Source organism: Chiloscyllium plagiosum, chromosome 26 (genome assembly GCF_004010195.1).
Source record: "Chiloscyllium plagiosum isolate BGI_BamShark_2017 chromosome 26, ASM401019v2, whole genome shotgun sequence".
Classification (NCBI taxonomy): Eukaryota; Metazoa; Chordata; class Chondrichthyes; order Orectolobiformes; family Hemiscylliidae; genus Chiloscyllium; species Chiloscyllium plagiosum.
In genome coordinates, this window is record NC_057735.1 from 21,685,725 (window position 1) to 21,711,695 (window position 25,971).

The 25,971-nt window shown below is 38.1% G+C and overlaps 1 protein-coding gene across 4 annotated transcripts in view; it reads left to right on the forward strand.

Moving 5' to 3' along the window:
• LOC122563190 (semaphorin-3D-like) overlaps positions 1-25,971 on the forward strand; it is an 83,126-nt gene that overhangs the window by 12,054 nt on the left and 45,101 nt on the right. For all 4 annotated transcript variants that reach the window (XM_043716717.1, XM_043716716.1, XM_043716715.1 and 1 more), the window contains 4 exons: positions 14,401-14,561; positions 16,345-16,404; positions 17,327-17,446; positions 22,597-22,690. In XM_043716717.1, the coding sequence (XP_043572652.1) occupies positions 14,401-14,561; positions 16,345-16,404; positions 17,327-17,446; positions 22,597-22,690 (435 nt within the window). The remainder of the gene's footprint in view (positions 1-14,400; positions 14,562-16,344; positions 16,405-17,326; positions 17,447-22,596; positions 22,691-25,971) is intronic.

Below are 25,971 nucleotides of genomic sequence, written 5' to 3' on the forward strand. Positions count from 1 at the left end.
TTTCTGTAATTGCTATGATATCCCAGTCCCATGTTCTGAACCACGCCCTGAGTTAATCTGCCTTTCTTGTTAGGCCCCTTGCATTGAAATAAATGCAGTTTAATTTATTAGTCCTACCTTTTCCTTGCCTGCCCTGACTGTTTGACTCACTAGTGGTTGTGTTTGGAAGTTGGAAGGGGGGCCCCTTAATAGTTGTGTGCTCTCCTGGCTGGATGCAGATGATGTGAGTTATGTTCCTTATATATTTGCAAGGACAGTCAATGACATCATAGAAGAGAAAAACAAAGAGGAGGAGGCAATGGCCTTGTGGTTTTATTGCTTGAGTGTTGACCCAGGTTCCAAATCCACCAGGGCAAATGGTAGAATTTGAATTCAATTAAAATTCTAATGATGACCATGAATCTGTTGCCATTTGTTAGAAAAGCCCATCTGTATCACTAATGTCCTTTAGGAAAGGTAACTGTCATCCTTATGTGGTCTGGCCTATATGTGACTCCACACCCATGACAATGTGATTGACTTTTAACTGCCCTCTGGGCAATTAGGGATGGACAATAAATGCTGGCCAAACCAGCAATGCCCTCGTCCAATGAATGAATTAAAAGAAAATAGGACTGGTTAAGGTAGTTCCAAAGTTTTGCATGGTTCTGATTTATCCTTTGAATTTCTGACGCCAAAGTGTACCTGAGTCCTTCCTTGGCCACTGTAAGGATAAGGAGTCATTTGTGAACATGAAGACTATCTTGGCTTTCAAAGTATCCCTTTGTTTTGTATCTTGGCCAGGCCTGTCCTATGACTAACATTATTAAAATAGAGTGGAGCCATATGGGGATCAATCGGCTGTCGTGTTTCTTGGGACACAGGAGCAACTACACTTTAAAACTACTTGTTTGATGGCAAAGCAATTTCGGACATCTTTAGGTGGTGACAGATGTTGCATTCTTGTCAGTCTTCTAAAGAAAAAGTATCTGAGAAGTTTGTCTGGACAGCTCCGCCTTTCATTGTGGTTTAATCTTGCCTGGTGATCTACCCCCAGAATACATGAAAACAAATGTAACAAAACCTTCTGTATGTGGCACTGATCAACTTTTTGGGGATCTGCTAAGCAAGAAAACAATAGGCAGCACACTGATCAGCTGTTTAAGGGTATGGCAAGTAGGGGAGCAACTTCCAAAGTACACAGTCAGCTGTTTCAAGATGCAGGGAATTGAGAATTCTCGAGGTTTACATACAATGCTTATTGTGGGGAAGCAGCAGTTGATGGAATCTAGAAGTCAGTGAAGAAGCATTCCTTTATGTGTTCTATTTTGTTGCTAGAGGTTTAAAAGCTACAATAGCATGACTATGAGAAACAAAGAAAGAAAGAGGCACTGGAAATGTGTTGAGCAGAAAGGGATGCACATTGACTGACTTCATTTTTAAAAAAACTGAATGGATGTAATATTGCATGCTGATTTCATTCCGATCAATCAAGTCCTCCTTTACTGAATGCATTTGGAAGATTTTCTTCATGCGCTATTTGGTTCCCAAGAGAAAATAAAAAACAGATAGAACAGGGAAACACACAAGAAACATTATACGTTTTTACTTTATAATGGTTACACTTATGAGAAATATGTGCTGAAAATATCCCATCAAAGGCCACCAGCATATGGTAGTTGTGACACCCAATGCTGAGAAGTAATTAGACAAAAATATCCCTGTACTACCCTAGGGGGGCATTCAAAGATATTTGTTTCTGAACATCTCTTTGTAAGAACATATTGCTTCATGAATGGAACATACTTTCCAATAGGAAACGAGAAATCAAACAGCAATGTGCACTCAATTTGAATGTAATCATCTGCAGCTTGTACACTTATAGTAGGATCATAGAAAGACAGGCTCTTGGCAAAGTTGTATGTACTACGTCAAGATGTTCCACATTTGGAGCTCAAAATTACTGGTTGGCAAGTCTTTATACTACTACTTACTGAAAAATTTATTTAACATTAAGGCTTGGAAAATAAAGTCTCTTAATCAATTTGAGACAAACTCAGATGCCATGTTTATGTCGACCTGAAGTAACCTTCATACAAGCAGCAGAATACAAATGTCAAGTCATTTGAAGTGCCCTTGGGGAAGTTGCAGATCTGTTCCAGAAGATAATTTAATTCCAGTTCAGAGTAATGTGAAACTTCAAGAACGCCACTGAATCAGAAAAATAATAATTTTAATTTTTTGAATGTGATGGAGATTACATTTCTTGCACCACTCTGGTACTTCTGATGTAATTGGTGAATGGAGGTTTGGATAAATGCTCCTCAGTCCTTGTGTCTGGCCAGAAGCAACAGTATATCTTGTGTCAGCTTGCCCTGTGTTGTCCACTTGCAGGGTAATGATATTTTAGGTAAATTGATTATCTGTGGAAGTGAATTGATCTGAGGGTATTTTGATTTGTTTTCTGCTTTGATCTGTGCTGGTCAGGGTAGGTAACACTCCTGTGTTTGTTAGGTTATGGGTTCAAGCCCTGCTTATGAGATAGTAATGCATTACTTCGACTGGCATTTCAATGTGCTAGTGATGGAATGCTGCACTGTTGGTGGTGGCATCTTTTGAATATGACATTCAAACGATGCTCAGTCTCCCTCTTAGATGGATGGAACAGAAACACATGCCACTTTCTGAAGAAGACCAGAATAGTTCTCCTGTTGCTCTGACTAACATTCATCTCTGCACTGATACTAATCTATCAAAAACAGATTACCTTATAAGTTACTTCACTAATGTGAACAAGAGCTTGCTGTGTTCAAATTGGTTGCCAGAATACAATGATAACTGCCGTATATAAAAGTAGATAGTTGCTGTGAAGTATTTTGGGACATGCTGAGATCATGAAAGGTTCTATTTCTTTCTTTGTATTTAAATATTTATCTAAATTAGGGAGGTTATAAAATGGAAGCTTGGAATAAAACAGTGGATCAGAAAAGTATGTGCATATTCCATTGATGTTGCACTGTAGTATGCAAGTGTGTCCCACGTGTGGAAATATAAACAGCACTTTAGACATTCTAATACTCGATTCACAAATCTTTTCAAGTTGCATTTGTGAAAAAAAGAGTTAAAGTTGAGGCATCTACACTAAAGGTCCGTAAAGCTGCATATCATCAAGAAATGTCCTAAATATTGCAGACAGTTAGAATATGGATCGGTTGGAGCATGTCTATGAATTTAATGAAATCCTTTGTTGATTCTAACTGGTGAATTGCCTAATGCTATGTGTGTGTTGCTGTGGGAAATCTCATAAGCTACAGCTCAAGCATAATGATTGAAATATTCAACTTTTCCCAATCAAAAGACTGCGTGCTCAACAAAAGAAATTTTCTTCGTGGAAACCATTCCGCCTATTTATAATTTGTGTCTGTTTAATATGAAGAACAATTGTAAAATCAAGCCTGACTGATTTTTTTCAACCCTTAATATTTATTTCACTTAGTTTCCTTACAACAACCTTAAAATGTTACCCAGGTGTTGCCTTTTAAAATTAATCTGACAGCACCGTCTGGTACAAGTAGGAGATTCCATTATTGTCGGGACAAGTCTATGTCAGTCATGAATTCATTGGGTCAGTAAACCTCTGCAGCACCTGTGTGCAATTTATTGAACAATTTTGAGACTTGTAACTAAAGTTGGTTAGTAGATTTGGGGAAATAATCCGGTGCACATATGGCTAATGTTAGCTTAAGTTTGACACTCCTGAATATCAAATTAATTCTGTGAGACAGACTAAAACTTCCTATTGATCAAAATTTCTGTAATATGTTACATTGATGAAGAACTACGCATAAAAAGCTTCTTATCTTGATGAACGTAATCCTTTTTGATTTATAATTCAGTGAGTTTTTTTCTTCTTTGCTGAAGATTCAGTCTGCATTTGAAATATAAACTCTAGCTTTCCCCTTTCCAAATCCACACAAGTACAGATGTTTCCGCTCACAGGCCTCTTGTCATAATCCCCAGAATCAAGCAGTGTTATCATCATACTACCAGTGATATAATCTTTTAAAATATGTGGGAACTATTTTAATTGCAAACTAAAGTGAAGACTGACAATTCTTGCTCTAAATTCAGCTCCAAAGTTGAATGTTAGTTGTGTTGTATACAGCTGGTTAGTACAAATTGTTACTTCAAATACAGTCACAACAGTACATAGGTGGTTGAAAATATCTTTACAATTTATGCACACGGCATGAGCCTAAAGGAAGAGTTAGACCAGGTTTCCTGATTTGCGTCATGTTTAAATATTTGTTCTAACATGTCATTATTAAGTCTGCATTTGATGGGAGATTGGTTAAACAGTTGAGGGCATGTGTTTATGACATGTTGAGAAAATTAAAACCAGCATCATTGTGGGTCAGGGTTTAGGTATTACTCTTGGTGCGAAACATCTTTAGGATCAAATGCAGATGTTTAATTGGTAATGGATACTTTTCAGAAATTGCATAATTTATAATGAAATAATCTGTTGCCACCATTAACCCCATTCCATGAGTTTTGACATTTTTTCTCCTCGTGATGGTGAATCATTCTGAGACCCTGAGCAATTTACTCTGTCAAATGTTTAAGTTATTCAGATACACTGAGGCTATCACAGCCCGTCTCACTCATGCTCCTGCCTGACATCTTGTGCTTTCCCATAGGAGGCAAAGAGCAGAGATCAGAAACCAGAACCAAGTCTAGTTTTCTTTCCACACTAGCCTAGGGACGCTCCAATTGTCACCCGGGCTGAGATTAAATAAATCAATACAAACCAGAAACCACACTTGGGATCTTCCAAATTTGTATAATCCAGTTTCTCACCACACAATCCATTTTCTCACACAGTTCTTGACAATACCCTTCAGTGTTCATTTTTTTCTAAAAGCAATTCATGCAAAATCTATGTAACAGTGTTCTTCTTCTCCCCATTTCCTTTTGAAAATAGCTTTTCTCAGTGTTTAGTACTGCTGCCTCACATCAGTAGGAACCTGGGTTTGATTTTAGCCTTTGATAACTCTGTATTTGCATGTTCTTCTTGTGCCTGCATGGATTTCCTCTGGGTACTCCAGTGTTCTCCCACCATCCTAAAATGTGCGGATTTAAGTGGATTATCTATGGTAAGTTACCCCATAATGTCCAGGATTGTGCTGGCAAGATGGATTAGCCATGGAAAATGCAGGTATACCAGCAGAAGATGGGGAAGGGGGGGGACTGCATTGGATGGTCTGGGCTGAATGGCCTATAACTGCAATGTAGAGATTCCATGATCTGTACTTCATTATTTTCCAGCATTCTTTCTGTTGCATCCACTGCTGGCTTTCTCCTTAGTTTGGCTAAAATGCCTCAAGCATTTACTTAGTCATGGGTATTATTGATGCTCCTTGGAAAGTAGACATATTTCTGTGGAGAAGTACTCCTTTCTAATTTCCAGCAGTTGAATTGCTTCAGAAATCTCCAACAGATTGAAATAATTACCCAAAAGTCGCTAGCAGGATCAAATCCCTCAGGATTGGAAAACTATGGCCTGGATATATACCGAATTGGGCCAACCCAATTCTGGAACCCTGTCCCCATTTCAGTTTGATTGCTTTTCCTATATGTAGCACTCCCACTCCTGTTGGTTGCATTTTAGAGGTATTCAGTCGAAATCCCTTCAATTTTGTGGATAGTGTCATAATTAAATACATGTAATTCAGTATGAACTCTAATCCCATTATTGGGGGAGTGAGGGGGGTGTGGTCACAAAGGAAAGAGTCACATGGTCACTTGGAGTTCCTTCGTTGACTGATGGAGAAACGCAAAAGAAGTGTGAATAGTTAGGCTGTGTATTGCAAGGCAGATGTGTTTTCACTGTGATGGTTTGTACAGGATAGAACCCTGTATGTTGATAATTACATTCACGAGCACAATGCAACTGATTACTTATTTTAGAGTTTAAGTGCTCTTTTGCATTCAAAACTGAAGAAAATACTGCTTCAAAATGTTAGTGTCATGATTTAAATTGAAAAAAACTTCCCTGTCAATTAGTGAGGAAACAAAATCAAATACCTGTCACTGAGTGCGTTGGTTAACAAGTCATCTGTTGCAGCTTAAGAATTCCTCGCATTTTTTTTCAATGTCACTGAGTTGCAATGACTTCTTTCACTAGCTATGACCATTCAGCATACTTGATTTTCAAACAGTCTACAAATACCCATGTCAATAGAAGGCCGTACCAATATTTGATTGACAGTTTTAAGATGATATTAAAGAATTAAGTGCCATTGTGGTCAGTGAAAGTATGCTCATTTATTTTTACAACAATTTGACAACTTTAAGCGATTTAGATTTTTTAAAACTGTTTCTTTGTACAACTGAATTTTGCATTTTGATTGGTTTAAATTTAAATCACATTATTAAAAGTTTATTTACTTTTAAATGCAGTTGAAAAGGTCTATCACAGTGGAAACAGGGTGAATATCAATAGATGATACATTGCAGGGGGGTGCAGGAATAGATGAAATATAGGGTGGCATGGCAAAATCTGGATTATGCAGGAAATAGATGGAAAGTAAGGGGTGAGGATTTGAGAGCCAAACATTGGTCCAGCTTTAATGATAAGTATACCAATACATAGAAGCAGGTCTTTTAGTCTACAGTATTTGCTTTGTCATCTATCCCCTCCACAGCAACCTCAGACCTCCCATGGAGTTGACAGCCCTGAGACCATCTCACCCCTGTTTCCCTTGAATGAAGACATGATATATAGGGGCCCTTTGAAGGAGAGGGATTTGCTGGGTTGGGAAATTTCCTGATTTGACCTCCCTGCCTGATTCTGCCCTGATTGTTTCTCAGTGATGGTAAGAGAAAATGAAGTTAAGGGTGGAGTGGGGTCATTGAAAGTGGGGTCCAATGACGATATGACAAGAGAAGTTACATAGGCACCAACACTGCTAACTAAATTTTTTCTTTCATTTTTACGAAAGTTAATTTATTCAATCCAGAAAGGGATCTGGTGAATATTGCAGAAGTAAGCTGTGACACTGCTGTTATTATTACCATTGCAATTGTTGAACAACTGAGCAAACTTTAAGGTAAATAAATTCCAAGGGCCCAATAAAATGTAGGTAAGGATTAAGGAAAGCAGAAAGAAAATTAGTACACAGACTGGCATGGCAACTTAGTCCTAGCCTTTCCTTTTCCTGTGTGGCAGAACATATGTGCAGTATGGTGGCACAGTGGCTAGCACTGCTGCCTCATAGTGTAGGTTCAGTTTCAGTCTTGGGTGACTGTCTACATGAAGTTTTCAAATTCTCCCTGTGTCTGTGTGGGTTTCCTCTTGATGCTCCAGTTTGTTCCCATAGTCCAAAGATATGCAGGGTAGGTGGATTCACCATGCTGAAATCATCTGTAGTGTTCAGGGGTATGCAGTTTAAGTGGGTTAGCCATGTAACATGCCCATGCAGGGATGGGTTGGGGGTATGGGACTTGGTGGGATGCTCTTTGGAGGATCAGTGCAGACTCAACGGGCCAAATAGCCTCTTTCTGCACTGTCAGGATTGTCCAGTTCTATGTTCTCTGTTCAAAATTTTCCAATCCATTAATAGCTAAATTGAAGAACTCAAGGAGATAGATGTGAGTTAACCTCAGCCAATGTAAGAACACAATACAAATATACAGTTTTATCTATCAATAGTGAAGTAAGTAAAAGACTAGTTCTAATCCTGAATACAAATGATGTGGATAGGAGCTTCCAATGGTGATGTACATGGAAATCATACATGTGGCAAGATTGTGATGCATTTCTTTTCCCGACTTATTTAAATATAACTTCTCCAAAGATTCCTTCTGAATCAGGAAGAGCTGACATCCATCTCCTAGAACCTGCACTTCTAGACTTGCTTCTGTCTTCCGCTGGTTATGGTCTGTCCGGATTGATGCTTCTTACACCCCTACCCAAATTTAACTTCATTGTGGAGATTGCTCCTTTGAGTCTCTGATGCATTTGGGCACTCTATCGTAATTTCTGCTCTGCCTGACCTCACATTACTCCACTAATTTTGACCAGGAACCTGCTCCAGTTTTCAAATTAAGCCCTGGATTAAAATAATGTAAGACAATCCCTCTCTCTCTCTGTCTCTGCCTTTGTGGAGGTTTCACTGCTAGCCTGCATTCTACCCATCCAAAGGTACCCAGTGTTTAACTGGACTCTCAGTCTTCTCCTATAACATACGGATTTGTTCCTTAGCTTCAATAGAATTCATCCTATGACCAAGACATAACTAATGTTTGGGAAGGATATCCTGGCCACCAAACAATTACTGAGTAGTTCAGTCTGGTCTCAGAGTGGACTTGAACACATAACTGCTCTTACTGGCCCTCCAAATTCAAACATTTGGCACTAAAGTTAACTGGATAGCGAGAATATCCTCTGGCCACCAATTGAGTAATCCGGGCAAAATCAGTGTTGAGAGGCCAGTCAATTGACCCACACTTTTGGCATCCTTACCCAAAATGCAAAATCTTGTCTGTGGTATTTTACATGTCAAGTTAATGATCTAAGCTCACTCTGATTTTGGCATCTTGAAATTTTTTGTTACAAAATCTTAACAATATCTGGCCTATGGAGCATGGTGAAAGGCAGACATTTTGAGCCATTTGTCTGAATACCTGAGAAGCAACAGGGTATAATGACCTATTGGCAGAGAGATTTAATTAGTGTAATCAAGGTTAGAGTGACACTACCTAATGGGATCATTTCACTTCTGTGATTCATAATTGCTCAAACAATGGACCTTGTTTAATCATTTGGTTGGTGATGCAATTCAGTCTATATGATCACTGGTTCATGGAATAATTCAAAACTAGTGGTTTTCAAGACAACAAAAGTTTTCCCCTACATTAACTACATGTAATGCAAATACTTTCCCAAAGCTTTTGGTTTGTTCTCTTACAAAATGTAAGCTTCTTTCCAGATCTTACGCAGTCAAGACCTTTTGGAATTTTGTACATTTCAATCGTGTCCCCTTTTACTCTTCTGAACTCCACCATTAGAGTCCTTAAGAGTCAAACCTTAAGAGTCAAAAAGTGTGGAGCTGTAAAAACGCAGCAGGTCAGGCAGCATCCAAGAAGCAGGAGAATCTATGTTTTGGGCATAAGCCTTTCATCAGGAAAGTGGGTGGAGGGGGGAGGTGACAGGGGCTGAGAGATAAACAGAAGGGTGGGGGTGAGGTAGCTGGAAAGGCAAAAAGTAGATGCAGTCAAAAGGTTTGGTGCTGGAAAAGCACTGCCAGTCAGATAGCATCTGAGGAGCAGAAGAGTTGACGTTTCGGGCGTACGCTCTTCATCAGGAATGTGGGGTTTGGGGGGGAGCTGATGGGACTGAGAGATAAATGGGAGGGGAATGGTCCTGGGGGGGAGGTAGCTAGGAATGTGATAGGTAGATGACAGAGGGGGATAATGGTGATAGGGCAGAGTGGAGGGTGGCCCGGATAGGTGGAAAAGAAGATGGACAGGTGGAGCAGTTCAAGAGGTGATGCTAAGTTGGAGTGTTAGATCTGGGAAATGTGGGGGGAGGGGAGATGAGGAAATTGGTGAAGTCGGTGTTAATGCCGTGTGGTTGGAGGGTCCCAGGCAGAGGAGGAGGCGTTCTTCCTCCAGACATCGTTAGCTTGGATTTGGTGGTGGAGGAGGCCTAGGACTTGCATGTCCTTGGCAGAGTGGGGGGGGGGGGGGTGTGTGTGTGGGGGTGAGTTGAAGTGATTGGCCACAGGGCAATAGGGTTGTTTGGTGTGTCCCAGAGATGTTCTCTGAAACATTCCGCAAGTTGGCATCCTGTCACCCCAATGCAGAGGAGACCACATTGAGAGCAACGGACACAATCTTCATTTATCCAGCTTTTCCTTTAAAGATAACCCATCTAGTTCAGGTATTAATCTAGTAAACCTTCTCTGAACTACCTCCAACACATTGACATCCGTTCTTAAATACGGAAACCAATACTGTACAATAATTCAAGATATGATCTCCTCAATGTCTTGTATAACTAAAGCATAACCTCCTTGCTTTTCATACACAATTTCCTTCACAATAAGCAATGTTATTCTATTTGCTTTCTTAATTACTTGCTGTATCTGCAAACTTCTGTAAATAATTCACTGGGACACCCAAATCTCCCTGCTTCTCAGCTCTGTAAGCTCTCATAATTTAGGTAAAATGGTTCTTATTTTATTCTTCCTGTCAAAATGAACAATTTCACATGTTCCCATGTTATTTGAAGGACCTTTGACCATTTACTTAAGAAGTTGTATTCTTCTCAGTCTTCCTTGTCTCCTCTTATTTTCCTACCTATCTTGATTTTATTAGATTGTTAGATCCAAGTTTAAATTTGAACGATCAAATATTGTATGAGATTTCTATACTTACAGATGTGTGTCATATGAACAGAAATTTCCCAGGTAGCTTTAAACAAGGCTCATACAAAACAGGAAACTAAAACTCATAGCCTCCGCTTAACTAAAATAACAGATCATATTTTTCTGTAGCAGGACATCTAACACCTTTTTATCATTATTTAGAGTCATAGAGTCATACAGCATAGAATCAGACCATTCTGTCCAACTAGTCCACACCGACCATGTTTCCTAAACTAAACTAGTCCCACCTGCCTGTGTTTGGCCATATCCCTCCAAATATTTCCTATTCATGTACCTATCAAAATGTCTTTTAAATGTTGTAACTGTGCCTGCATCCACCACTTCTTCTGGCAGTTCATTCCACACATGAAACACTCTGCATAAAAAAAGTTGGCCCTTGTGTCCTTTTTAAATCTCTCTTCTCTCTCACCTTAAAAATATGCCCCCTAGTTTTGAACTCCCCCACCTGAGGGGAAAGACCTCGCCTTTCACCTTATTGATGCACCTCATGATTTTATAAACTTCTAAAAGATTTGAGTGCCTAGCCACTGAAGTGTAAGCTGACAATGACTCACTGAGGGAGACAAATCTCAGATATCTGTAGATACCTGTACTACTGAATGAACGGGGTTCTACTTGGCCAATCAGCTTGAAAGATTAAGAAATTAACAGCTCAGCAGTAGAGTGCAAACTAGAGCATATGAATTTATGGTCAATTCCTGGACAGAAAGATGAATAATGTGAGGGAAAGAAAATTTGGATTAAGGAAGAGAGAATAGAGAGAGAATATCCTTTAAAACAAAACAAACAAAATTGTAAGTTAGATTCTTAAAATCACTAACAAAAATCAAAACCTGAAGGGATGAGATTTTTTGAACCAGGGAGGTTGTTTGGTCACAATTAATTAATATTTAGGCTTTAAATACTAGCATCAATGAGTTTTACCAGTTTGTCACAAGTTTAGTTCATATCTACAATGCAAGTGGAGCAGTGTCACAACACTCGGTGCATTTCAAAGGGCATAAAGTTTAGACATGCCAATACTAGAATTAAGCAATCTCAACATGTGTACTTATTCAACAAAAGGAGATCAAGTTTTGGAATCCCAGCAGTATGCTGGTTTCCACACTGAGAAGGAAATGAATGCATGAAAAATGGGGGAAAAGAAATGCTTAGTGCTTCGCAGTTCCCCTCCACCTTCCTTGATTCTTCATTAATCTTTGTGTTAACACCACGTTTGAAATAATTTAAGTTAGAAATGCAAACATGAAGTTAGATCATAGTTTATCTGATGTTTGGTAAAGCAAGCTGACAAGATACCTGGTGCCAGTCACTTCTATATCCACTCTCAAAGTAATCACCTGTTAATCAGTTAGTTAGGGAAGCTGAAGTACAGTTGTAATTCAAACTGAGGTTCGTGACTACAAGATATAATATTTTACTTCTTAGGTCCAACTAAGAATAAATAAGTTGCAAAGTAGCAACATTCAAATGGTGCAAAATATAAGCAGAACAACTTGTATTCTTAAAACACATTTAGCGTAAAAAATCTCAGTGCTTCACAAGGGAATTGTTAAAAAATGTTGGCACTGAGCCACATTGTTTTGTAGAGTACTCTGCCTTTCGCAAGAAAAAGGAGTAATGTGAGGCTGAGATGCTCAGCATTCAGGGAACTGGCCAAATGGTGAGCTGAACATTACCATTCCCAACCCTCATAATGAAATCCCTGCTGACAATTCTTTTTCCACTTTTGAAAAGAAATTTTCAGTTCCAAACATTGAACTGGAGCATATGAATACTTCATATATGAAAAACAAGTAGGCCACTATATTGGTAGGACAACTGAAAAGGTCTTAGCTAATCTATTTTCCCATTTTTTTTCTAGAATAGAGCAATTTTAATAGAAACGCTGCAATTTGCATAAAATAGGTGCGCACTTTGGAAGGAGACTTAATATAAAACTACTCAGTTCACACCACATCTGTGCATAGATATATTTGTTACCTTACTCCCTTTGTTGTCTAATGAAGGTCATGTGAAACTCAAAACATTAGGTGTGAGTCTGTGCAGCAACTGGGCACCACATGAACAAATGATGAGCAAAATCATAGATCTGCTGCACAGTCTGAATCTTTGACCACTTTTCTTTATTATTCATTCACAGGATGAGGGCATCATTGGCTCAGTTAGCATTTATTGCCCATCCTTAATTGCCCAGAGGGCCATTAAGAGTCAACCACATTGCTGTGGATCTGGAGTCACATGTATGCCAGACCTGGTAAGGATGGCAATTTCCTTCCGTAAAGGACACTAGTGAACCAGATGGATTTTTCCCAGACAATGGATTCATGGATTCATGGAGATCCTTATTAGACTCTTAATTCCAGGTTTTTTTTAATTGAATTCAAATTCCTCCATCTGCTGTGGTGGGGTTTAAACTGGGTCTCCAGAACATTACCCTGGGTCTTTGGATTAGCAGTCCAGCGATAATACAGCTCGGCCATTGCCTCCCTCTGCAAAGCTTCAACTGTACCTGTGTCATCGTTAAAGACATATAATCTCTTTCTGCACCATTAGCTCACTTGGTTGGATGACTGGTTTGTGATGCAGAATGATGGCAACAGTGTAAGTTTTAAATTCCTGCACAGCTGAGAATACGATGAAGGACTCTCCTTCTCAACCTCTTCCTTTGCCTGAGGTATAGGGACCCTCGGTTAAGCCACCACCAGTTGTCTCTCTCTACTGAGAGAGGAACCCTCTGGGACTCTGGTGACTTTACCCTTACCACTCAATCATTGGGAGATCTGAATTAAACTTCCTCACTATAGGACACGTGGAATATTCACCTATTGGTCAGCTTTGGTAACTTTGTTTTAAATATTGCTCACTTGTTTTCTCCAGTCTATTAAAAGCTTTGGCCATTAGTTGGAAGCAGGTGGGTTTTTTATTCCCTTTTTCCTCAGCCCCATTTTTGAAATTTATTTTACATGCCAGCGGCATTAGTCTCCATTGATGCCCTCTCAATTGCAATTTTCAATGTATGCCCACATCCATGTTCTTTGTATCCTGTGATAAAAACTAGGTCCTTGCACTTGCAGCATTATGTCAGTTATTACTAAGGCTATAAGTTTTAATATTACACTAATTTGCTGCCTATATTTCAGATATGATGATTGTTACATAGATGTGTGCTCCCTTTATGCAAAAGGAACACTTTTATGTGGTCCTTGAAAGAATACTTGATTACTCTAACTAAAAGGAATACATTATGACATTTGTTTGCAATATTTCCTGCAGATATTTTGACTGAGACATTGCATAGACAATTGTTCTGCCTGCATGAACGAATATTTAAAATCCCCACTGTTGACTTGGAGGCACACATATCACCTTTTTGTTTTATTTATTCATACGATTCAGGAGACTGTGTGCTGAGTGAGCTAGATTTATGTGATGTTGTCATTGGTGTATTTTTTGCCTCTGACTCTCTGTTTGTTTAGATCTTCAACTGTATTGTTGGCCAAACACATTGCTCAGATTTCCTTTTTGCATGTATAATTTTACACAAGAGCAATTTATTACCCCTTACAATTCTGGTAATTTTTGATGCAGCTCTCTTACAGATGTGCAGCAAACGTTCAGTGAATCAGCCAGTATCCATGGAGAGAAAGCAAGCTAGTGCTTTGAATCTAAATGACTCTTCATCAGAGCTGAAAAGTCACCTAGACTTGAAATGTTAGCTTGCTTTCTGTCCAAGGATGCTACCTAACCCCTTGTGATCTCTGGCATTTTTTTTGTTTTCAGTTTAGGTTCAAGCAGCTGCAGTAATTTGCTCCTAAATCTCCCAGTGAATGTTATTCTCACAAAACTCTGGCAATAAGCTTAACTTTCATGACATTCTCCAAATGCATCAATGTCTATGAAAATGTTTCTTCTACATTCTTAGTGGTGATTAATATTTTCAATTAATATTGTTTTTCTCTGGCAGATTTGCTGATGAACAGCAGTTGTAACCCATTCCAAGGTTCAGCAGAGAGTTCCAGTTTCCAGTCAATACTAGTAGACGAAGAAAGAGGAAAACTTTTTGTTGGAGCAAAAGATCTGATTTTTGTTTTAAATCTGGAAAATTTGAACAAGGAACCTAAGAAGGTACAAATGGCATCAACATGAGGACCAAATGTAGATATGGTATATCAAACCTACAAATTGCACATGCAGAGATAGGGCTTAATGCAAATGTACATAAGACTCTGAGTTATGCTGTGATGTCACTGTGACCTCAGTAGTCATGTGATAGTATTCTACAAAGGGATTGGACACTAAACAGCATAGAGAGTGATGCTCTGTAGCCTCATCATCTTGCATAGTGTAACAGTAAACATAGTTCAACAGAATTCTGACCTGAGATTGTAACATTACCTGAAGAGCACCAGAAGAAGATGATGAAATAGCAGAAATCTCTGATTTGAAAATAGAGAGCTGCAGGAGTAGAATTCAAAAATAAAACTTGATGGAGCTGACTTTGGCTCTTTTTTTAATTGGCATGAACATAATAGCAATGGCTTTAAAATGGAGTTAGTAGCCTTACCACCTCAAGCCAACTAACAAAAACATTTAATAAACCAAGAATTTCATTGCTGAAGGTGGAACATGCTTTCTATAGGTCATTGATCTCGGACATAATCTGTAATTTTGAAAAGTTCCACTGACATTCAGGACGAATCCTTTCAATGATCTTCCTTCGACTGCAATTTAGTTCACCAGATAGAATCTGTGAGAAAGCTCATGGTGTACAGAATTTCCCTGTAGCGTGCCATATAGTAATCTTAGCTCACGCGTGGGAAGGAAAATACAAATGATGTCAGAATCCTGTTATGAGCATCGCAGTAGTGAAATACTGAAATCGCTGCAAGAAAGACTGATGCCAAATCCGTGCCTAACAGAAGGATAAACAACATACATAATAAAAAACACTAACAGTGGGGAAGGAGCGAACTGGAAACTGAGGTCAAATCTTCAAGTTCAGACATGCTTACAAATTCCCAGTTAATCTTTTTATGCAATATGCCCGACATGAAATGATGTTTGATCATTTGCAGGATTAGAATGGTGTTTGACACATTCCAATTCAGCTTTAGACTTTCAAGTGAACATTCTAATGGGTTGTGCTAATATGTAAAATATGGCTCTGTGTATGCATCTTAGCTCTTAAACAAAGTGTATCACCTAGTTGGCCATGAGTATATTCAACACCAGAAGGAAGTCAGTATAAAGCTTGTAAGTAACAGGAGCTACAGCACCACTATCATAAATTGCTTATTTGTTGTTCCATTTAGTTGTGCACATTGGTCATCTGGTCATGTGATTAGCCTTGTTGCTGATTGGATTGTGCCCTTAACAACAGACTCTTTATTCAATGGTTTCATAGGCTACCAACATTTTTCTGAGAATGAATATGGAAAATTTCCTATTTGGGTTTTCATACCTCTCGAAATGTTATCTCTGTTTTTTCTCTCTCCGTAGAGGCTGCCAAATCTGCTGAATCTCCACAGCACTTTTGATTCCATTTTAGATTTCCAGAATCAACAATATTTTGCTTTTAATTGAATCTCTTGATCTTGGCAACATGCATTTGGATGTGTGACTGACAGCAGCAATTTGCCTGAAATATTGAGATGAGGCCCGAGCACCAATTTTGAACGGTCAGCCTTTTGACCTTTCCCTCCCCCACCCTTCCTGTGCTGTCTTTCCCTGCTATCTCAACATGTCAGAAGCACCAACCTTTGTACAAAAAATGAGTAGTTTCTGTTCCCGTATTTAACAATCCTGCTGTGTTGACAACTGGGCAAAGTCTCAACAAGAAAAATTGAAAACACTTAATTTAATTGTGTTTTTTTTCTGTAGCTATAATATAATCTCTTTGCTTTGTCAGATTTATTGGCCTGCAGCTAACGAGAGAGTGGATTTGTGCAAACAGACTGGGAAAAAAGCAGTAAGAAATGTCTGATATTATTTTGTGATTTTCAAGAATTCTTTCTTAATTTTGAAAATGCAAGTTTTCATATTTGCTGCCTTCCTTGAATAACAGTTGCTATTATTTTACTATATGAGACAAAAACGTGCCTGGGACCATCTTTCATGTTGTGTTGCACACTGAAATGTTCTCAGCGAATGCTGTAAGCCATCGGGTTATAGCTAGTATTTTACCTGCAAATTAGATGAACTTGGCTGAGCCTGGTGATACTTGAGCTTTGGATGAGACCCAAAAATCATAATGTTGAAAGGCAGTCTCTTAGGGGAATTCAACAAATGAGCAGATTGTTACTACACCCCACGATCCATTCGTTAATTACAATGCTTCAGAAGCCTAAGTTTATAAAAATATGGTCTAAGTTAAAGAGTTAGAAGGAACCAAAATGAACGTTCAACTTTCGAGAATTTCTCTTTCCCAAGGGAAAACTGAAATCTGTACAGTATAGTGAAAGGTAAATTCTGAAATGCTCATTAATTATCAAGATCACTTCAAATGATTTCATATTGCCACAGTGCTGTGGTGAAGATTAATGGCCCACTCCTGCCAACCTCCTAATGTAACCCATCAGTGTCATTAGCACTAATCTGGGAGCAGGCAATCCCCACCACCAATTGAAAGGAAAGTGCAGCCCAGGAAGCAACAGAATGGAGAAAATTAGGCAATAAGAACCTATCTTCTATCTGTTAAAAAAAAAAATTCACCAATTGTTTTCTGAGATGATAATTACTTGCAATATGTCAGCACAGATCTCTGTTATTCTCTTTCTTGTTATTTTAATGCCTGTGATGATAATGTAAGATTGTGTCTTTTGTAGTCTGTGTGTGGTTGAAATCCATACAGCTTTACTTGGAGACTAAACAATACTTGCTCTTATTATCAGACAGAATGTGCAAATTTCATCCGTCTGCTTCACCATTTCAATAAGACACATGTCTATACATGTGGTACAGGAGCTTTCCACCCTGTATGTGGATATATTGACCTGGGACCCCCTACAGAGGTAATGTACCCTGACTTTACTGGAAATAATGGGCAACAGATGTTGCTGCAGCTAGAATATGGTCAAACCTTATTAATATGTGAGTCCAGGATTCCTCCTCAGTGAGGTGTGAGTTTTTTAAATGAATGGAAATTCTATTGAGACCAGTTTTAATCATGGAGTAGAATAAAACAAAAATTAATAGCAAGTTTTCACAGCGAGCTAATATTTCATCACCAGCTGTAAGTTTTGCTGGCAATTGTAGAGCAACATTTCATAGGGGGACATTTACTTTATAGTGGTCGTAAATATTAAAGCTTTGAAGTTGGATAGTGGAGTGGTAAAATAGTTCCTACAACATTTACTGACTATGTCACGATTAAGGTAGCAAAACTGATGACACCTGTAAAGACCATGATAATATGCTACCACATTATCAAGGGTAGAAAGGAATGAGAATAAATACTAGCCTATGAATAACACCCATATCCCATCAAAAAAACTGCAAACTCTTGCGTATAAACACATGAAATAGAAGCAGAAGTAGGCCATTTGGCCCCTTCAGCCTCCTTCATCATTCAATAAGATTGTAACTGATTTGTTTGTGTTTTGAATTCCACATTAATATCTATCCCCAACAAACTTAGAATCTTGTTAAGCAAGAGAACTAATTTTCCCCTGTTTTAAAAATATTCAATGACCATGCCTTCACTGCCTCCTGACTCAGAGAATCGTACAACCCTCAGAGAGAAGAAACCATCTCCTCTTCTCAGTCTAAAAGGGTGACATCTAATTTTAAAGTAACGCCTCCTAGTTCCAACTCATCCACAAAAGAAAACATTGTTTCCATGTCCCCCATGTAAAGATCACTCAGGATTGTATGTACATCAATAAATTAATTCCCTCACCCTTCTGAGCTCCAATGAAAGCAACCTCAGCCATCCAACCTATCCTCATAAGTCAAATCACTTAGTTCAGGTTTCAATCTAGTAAACCACCTCTGAACCTTCAAACCTCCTCTAATGCATTTACATCTTTCCTTAAATAAGGAAACCAAAATTGCACTTGGTGTTCAAGATATGGTATCACCAATACCTTGTATAACTGAAGTATAATATCTTTATTTTTACGCTCACTTCCTCTTGTAATAAAGCTCAGTTCATCTTGCAAGCCAACCTTCCATCCATTGATTGCATCTATACTTGCTGCTCCCTCAGAAAGGCAGCCAACATAATCAAAGACCCATCCCATCCCAGTTATAATATCTTCCAACCTCTTCCATTGGACAGAAAATCTAGATGCTTAATCACACATACTAACAGATTCAAAAACAGCTTCTTCCCCATCGTTATTAAACTTCTGAATGGATCTCTCAAATTTCAAAGTTAATGCTGACCTTGCTCTTTGTGCACTTTCTCTGCAGCTGTAACATTGTGTTCCACTCTCTGTTCTATTACCCTTATGTACTTTGTATGGTATGATCTGCCTGTTTTGCACGTAACACAAAACTTTCCAATGTACCCAGGTACACTTGACAATAATACTCAAATCAAATCAAATCAAATAACATCCCATTAGCCTTCTTGATTAAAATTTGTACTTGCATGTTCATGTTTTGTGACTCATGCAATAGAATGCCTAGACCCGTGTACACCTTGAATTCTGCTATCATTTTTTCTTTAAATAATACATTGATTTTCATTCTTCTAGCCAAAGAAAGCAATTTAATATTTTCCATATTATGTTTAATTTACCAGTTTTTGCTCCATATTCAACCTAACCATATCTGTCTGCAAAAACCTTGTCTTCATCACAACATACTTTCCTTCCTATTTTTGTGTTGTTTGTGAACTTAACTACCATGTCTTCAGAAGTAAATATTCATTCATTCATTTCATCACCATTTCCTGATTATCTATTAATAACTCCCCATTTTCACTTTCTAAATGGCCAAAAGTCACTTACTCTTGGTGTTGTTGATTTTATTCAATGGCAGCACAGGCTTGAATGGTCAAATTGCCTACTCCTGCTCCTGTTTCTTATATTCTTTTCCCTTTTTTTTAAATACCTGTAAAATTTCTTTTTATTCATCTTTACACTTGTAGCCAGATTCCTGTCATAAAACAACAGGTTCCTCTGGTTTGAGCTATAAGTGATTCCCTGTTGTTCTTTATTATTCTGATCAATCATTTAACCTGTCACTCATTATTCTTCAGTTATATGTTTTTTTTCCTCAACTTCTCCCCTCAGCTGAGGTGTGGTGACCCTCAGGTGAAACCACCATCATTAGTGGTCTCTCTAATGGTGGAGGAGCCTATATCTAGTAAGACTAGGGAGACTCTCCCTTAAATACCCTTTTTAAAGTTAAAGATACTAGTCCCAGACATAATCTTCTCCCCTTCAAACTGGATGTAAAGTCCAATCATACTGTGGTCACTGCTACCTAGGCATGTTTTTTACTCTGAGGTCATTAGTTAATCATGTTATATTACATAACACAATACTAATATAACTTGTTCTTTGATTGCTTCCAGAATGTGTTGCTTTAAGAAACTATCTGAAAAGTATTCTGTGAACTCTCCATTCAAGCTATTTCTAATTTTAGTTTCCCATTTTATATATTGCTTAAAGTCAGCATGATTATTGCCATCCCTTTATCACAAGGACCCAATATTTCTTCTTTGACCTACATTGTGGTTACAGTTCAGTGGCCTGTAGACCACACCTCCAGTGACTTCTTTCCATTATTGATCCTCATCTCCAATAACCTGATCTCCTTTACCAAGTTCATCTGCAACTATTGCGCAAATGCCATCATTGATTAACAGAGCTGCCCCTCCATCTTTACATAACTTCCTATTCCTCCTGAATGTCATATACCTCTTAATATTTAGCACCCAATCCTTGTCATCCTGCAGCCACATCCGTAATGGCTACCACATCATATTTATTTACTTCAGTGTGCAAAAATAGTTTATGTACTTTGTTATAAACCATCCCACCAGTAAATCTCCAATTTTCCCAGTTCTGGACAAGTGAGATAATTAATCTAAAATGCAATTCCTGGCTGGTAAACTTTCATGGTGTTTAAAGGGGTTAGTGTTGACTGGAATAAAATAAACCAGATACAAAGATGGATAACTGTGAAACCATGTGAAGTACATCATGGAAGACTATTTATAAGATTAAGCAGAAGACAGATTCTTCCTGACAAGAATGGATAATGTCACTAATGGAGAAAAAGAGAAAGATGGTCCTAAACTTCACTAAAATGTCAAAATGAAATTTCAGTTGCCATATTGATTTTGAGGAGGTGATCCTGAAATAGAGATCAGCAATCTTCAAGTCGTCACCTTCTCTCCCATTTATTAAAATTCTGCTGCCAGTCCTTTTCTATGATTAATAAGGTTTCCATTTTGCACAACTTGAATACAGTAGAAGGGAAAGAATGAGACTGAAGATACATAAATGCCCTGGATCCATTGATTTCCATTCAAAAGTATTAAAAGAAGTAGGCAATATTTATTCATCAGTATTTTGAAAAGATGTCTAGATTCAGAAATTGTGCCTTTAATTTGGAAAATTGCCACTACCCATGCCATTATTTCAGTAGGGAAGAAGCGAGCAAATAGGTAACAACAGGCCTTTTAGTTTAATATATATTCGAGAAAAGCAGGTTTAGGTCTTGATTGTACAGAAATAGCAAAAGCCTAATTTCACAGGCTGCAAAAGTAATTCACAGGTTAAATAGAATGTTGTTCTTTATGTCAAAGGGTTTGGAATTGTTTCATTTCTACATTGCCTTGGTTAGATCCCAACTAGAGTACCACAGTCTGTTGTGGGCATAACCATCAGCAAAGAAATATTGACCAGGTAGAGGTAAAACACATATTGACTGAAATGACTCAACAATTAAGTAATGGTGACAGGATATACTAAATTAGTTTTCATCCCATTTCTCAAGAGTGATCTACTCAAGATATAAACAGAACTTGATTTATATGTTGGGATGGATACAACAAAGCTATTTCCTTGGCTGTGCATGCAGAACAGACAAGCACAATCTTAATTTAAAGCCAATCAATTTACGAGCGAAGTCAGAGATTTTGCTTCCAGCCAAAAGCTAATGAAAATCTCCAACACCCACTCTTTGAAAGGTTGCTGAGGAAAGGTCACTTGAAATTTTCAAGGTTGTGCAAGGTAGAATTTTGTTAGATTAGGTTGTCGAGTCATATGGAACAATTGCAGATTTACAGAGTTGAGGCACAGTTCAGCAATGATCGAATTGAACATTGGAACAGGATAAAAGAGCTAAGTGGGTTATTCCTGTTCCTGTGCTCTTAGATGGCAGTTTTTGTGATCCAAGAAATTTTCTGTTTCAGATGCCATTAAAGCCATTTTTCTTCCTTCCTTCTTTCCATATTGAGCAGAGAGCATTGGAGCAACATCAGCAGTATCAAATTGTCTTTTGCTTAGCTCCAAACAGGCTAGCATTTTATTCTTTTCAATTTCTTGACACATTGTATTCCTCAAACTGTCAAATTTGAATGACATCTTGCCGATGGATGAAACCTGAGAGACAAACAGTAATGTTTACTTTGTCTTTACACTTGAAAGTTCAGTGGATACTAAGTATATGTACCTATTCATTAAAAATATTTAATAAAATAGACTATGATTTATACTGTGGATTTGAAACACTTGACTACATTGAAACTCATTTGTTGCACCAGTCAAAAAAGAATGGGAATTGTTCAACAGCCTATCCTTAGATCTGCTTTATGTAATAGTGCTAAGCACTTCTGTTTCTCCCACTCACTCGGTCAACTAGGGGTTACTGGTGATGGGATGCAGAAAACAGAAACCCAAAATGCAATGAAGATGCATTTACTGATTAGATATTAAATGCTGGTAATCCTATTGCCTCTGACAGTGATTAATAATATGTGGTTAATAGCCTTTCCCCCAAGAGTTACGTTCTAATCTATCTACTAATTTTCATAAAAATTGTTTTAACATGTTTTATTTTGGAATTAGTGAAAAACCCTCTCTTAAGCTTTTTAGCCACTCATAAAACATGCTTGGATGTCTACCATGACTGTATTGTACAGAATACTAACAATTATTTTTGGTTGGGTCTGATCTCCAATTTCTTGTGACTTTACTGACAGGACCTTTCATTGAAGCTTGACCTTCGAAGTCTGGAGCCTGGAACACTGAAATGTCCTTATGACCCCATTCAACCCTTTGCATCAGCTCTCGTAGGTAAGGCAGCTGAGGACTTGAACGGCCAATGATATTGAACGCATTTCTGTTTTCAGTAAAACTTAAACAACTACCTTGTGTACATTCAGGTTGGTCACATTAGTGCAAGTTGATACAGCTAATAGATTTAATACAAAAACTACAATGAAATTGCAATGAGTCAAATTCGGATTACTTGAAATTCCAATAGTGGTGAAGTTGTCAGCCATTCATGCTGGAAAAATAGCAAATCCAATGATATGATGACTATGATAAGATAACATTGCGGATTTACAACTCTGGATTAGCTGGAGTGGCATTAGGATATGCTAGAGTATAACATTATGGAACTTTGGACAAGTTGTTATTGACATTGAGATCTCCGTGTGAAAGGATATTTAAGCCATGTGAAAAAGTCTTGCAGAATGGAGAAAAAGTGAAGTTGATACAGCAAAAAGAAAACTGTGGTCCAGTGTGAAAAGTGGGTATTGATAATAAATGGGAGATTCCACCATTGAGTTTGTCAACTGTTCTGAAGCAGGCATTCTCTTCAGCAAAGAGGACCAATGGAAGTAAAAGAAGATTTTCATTGTTACAGATAACAGCCCAATGCACCAACACTTCGCAAGCCTCAAAAGATATTTGGATGACACTCTTTCCCCCAACACCACAGACAAGTAGAAGGCTGGATTAAAACCCCACTATTGACAACAGCTAATCTCTCAGGTTATCAAGGCCATGGATAAGAAGCAGAAATACCACTCAACTGTTCTGGAGGCCACACTCATGTTCAAGAAAATGATGGAAGATGGTAATGGGCGTGGAATGAAGTGGGATGTGGATCACCAACCCAGCAAAGAGGCTCTTTTTGTTTGTTTGCAAAAGGCTGATTTGGAAATTCTAACAGAGACAATCATGGAACCTTATACAACATTTTGCACAATGGAAATGATGAGGCAATCGTAGGTGCAGTACATTCTACAATCAAGAAACCTGAGGAAGTTAATTATCCTGAAGAGCCAATTAATTCCTGTCTGCTTCGCTGCCCAGTTCTCTAGCTGAAGTCACAAACTGTGTGGAAACACCTCAGGATTTTGCCTGGCAGAACAACTACACAAAAGGTATGTTTGGATGCATTAACAACATAGTGGACTATATCCAAATATGGTATGCTAAGCAGAAAACATTTCCAGACTTTACTCCCATTTTTTAATGCTTTTAATTTTCAAGATTGTTTATGATTTGTTCTCACCTTACAATGGCCCAAAGACACTTCTCGTGTATTAACTGAGTTGAGATTTTTTTGGACATGAGTGTGATTGTTGACAAATAAAGGTACGTAGAGACTGCTCAGCTTTGTTTAATGCAATTTTGTGGCTGGATGTCCTGTTATTCAATTTATCGTAATTTCTCTAACTTTTAGATATTTTTCATTTGGCTTAGAAGAAACAATTTGAAAATGTTCTCTCCTGTAATGGCACAGGGCAGTTTAGATTATTTTCATCTACATGTCCTCAAACATCTGTTTGTGTTTTTGCGTATGTTCTTAATCTGTGGGTCAGCAAAATATTCAGCCATTTGCAGTGAAGGATATCATGGATTGAACGCTACATTACACAAAGAAGCTCCATTGTGGAATATCAAGTCTAAGGATATCAATATGGAGCTGCCACAATGGTAAAACTACATGTGGCAACAGTTAATCATATGATTACCAACTGCCTGACCATATTTATATCATGCCTTGCATATGAACTGTCTCCCTACAAAGCTTAGTCAGTAATTACTGAAAAGAATAAAAATCATAATTTCATTGCATCTTAGAGTTTGTAGATAATTGTATGCAAGTGGGTAAATAATACGTCAGACTGGCTTCTCCTAAATTACAGCTTGTTTCCTAACAGAACAACTTTTTAAGATTGCTTAAACTCTCACAATATCTTTGATAGTTACAGTAATGTTGAAACAAGATTTCCTATTACATTGACCTGGAATTCACACACGATTGAATTGGCACAAATCCCCAGTAACAGTGCAAACAATTCCGTTTGAAAATTCTCACATAATGAAGCAGCCTTTGTCCATATCCAGCAAGACTCATAGATATTTATAGCACAGATGGCCCTTCGTATCCATGCAACTCCATAAAGATCTGACTGCACAAAATAAAAACCGGAAGCACTGCTGATTCTGTAAATCAGAAACAAACCAAACTCCGAGGAAGGGTCACTTGATCTGAAACATGAACTCTGATTTCTCTCCACACGTGCTGAGCTTTTCCAGCTTTTTTGGGGAGGTTTTCTGACTACGCTAATCCCATTTATCAGCTCTTGGCCCCATTAACCTGGAGGCTACAACAAGACAAATAAATACCTAAACACAGATTAAACATTTTGAGAATTTCTCACTCTACCCACCATTTTAGCCAATAAGTTTGAGATTCCCACCATTCCCTGAGTGAAAAAGTTTCTCCTCAACTCCCTCTTACCATACATCTATGCTCCCTGGTTATTGCCCTCTCTACTAATGGGGAAAAAGTGCTTTCTATCCATCCTATCCATGTCCTTCATAACCTTATACATCTCAAATTATCCCCCTCTCATCCTTTAATGCTACAAAGAAAACAACCCCAGGTTATCCAATCTCTTCTCGTAGCTCGGACTCTTCAGCCCAGGCAATATCCTGGTAAATCTACTCTGCAGTCTTTCTAGTGCAGTCATATCAATCCTATAATGTGATGACCATAACTGCTCACAGTACTCCAACTGTAGCATAGCCAATATTTCTTTATCAGCATTATTTTCCTGCTCTTTTATTGTAGATCTGGATAACCTTCAAGCTTGGCTAATCCATGACAAGTAATATCCACGTGAACTTGCTCTCTGGCCTTTAATTGACCAGATAGTTTAAATTAGCAGCAATTGTTTCCATAACATATGTAGGTCAGATTCCAAAAAATTTCTCATGTTGGACTCTTGACCCTGAATGAAAATTAAATGCACTGATTATGTCTGAAGCTGAAACTCGAATACAATTATTTTATGTTATTTGTTATAAGACAAGTTACTAGAGTAGAAAAGACTTTAGCCAAGAAACTGTGGCTGAATTCACCTGGATCTTTTATAAATAATCCTGTGTATGCTTAATTCATTTCTTGTTTCACTCCTCTGTCTCCTATTTTAATGAAGGAATTTGCCTCCTCAGTTAAAATGGCTAAGAAAGGTTATACAAACACATCTAGATTTGACTTGTTGTCACAACCCATCGTAGCCTCTGTTACAAAGGATCCTGTTATTTCCATT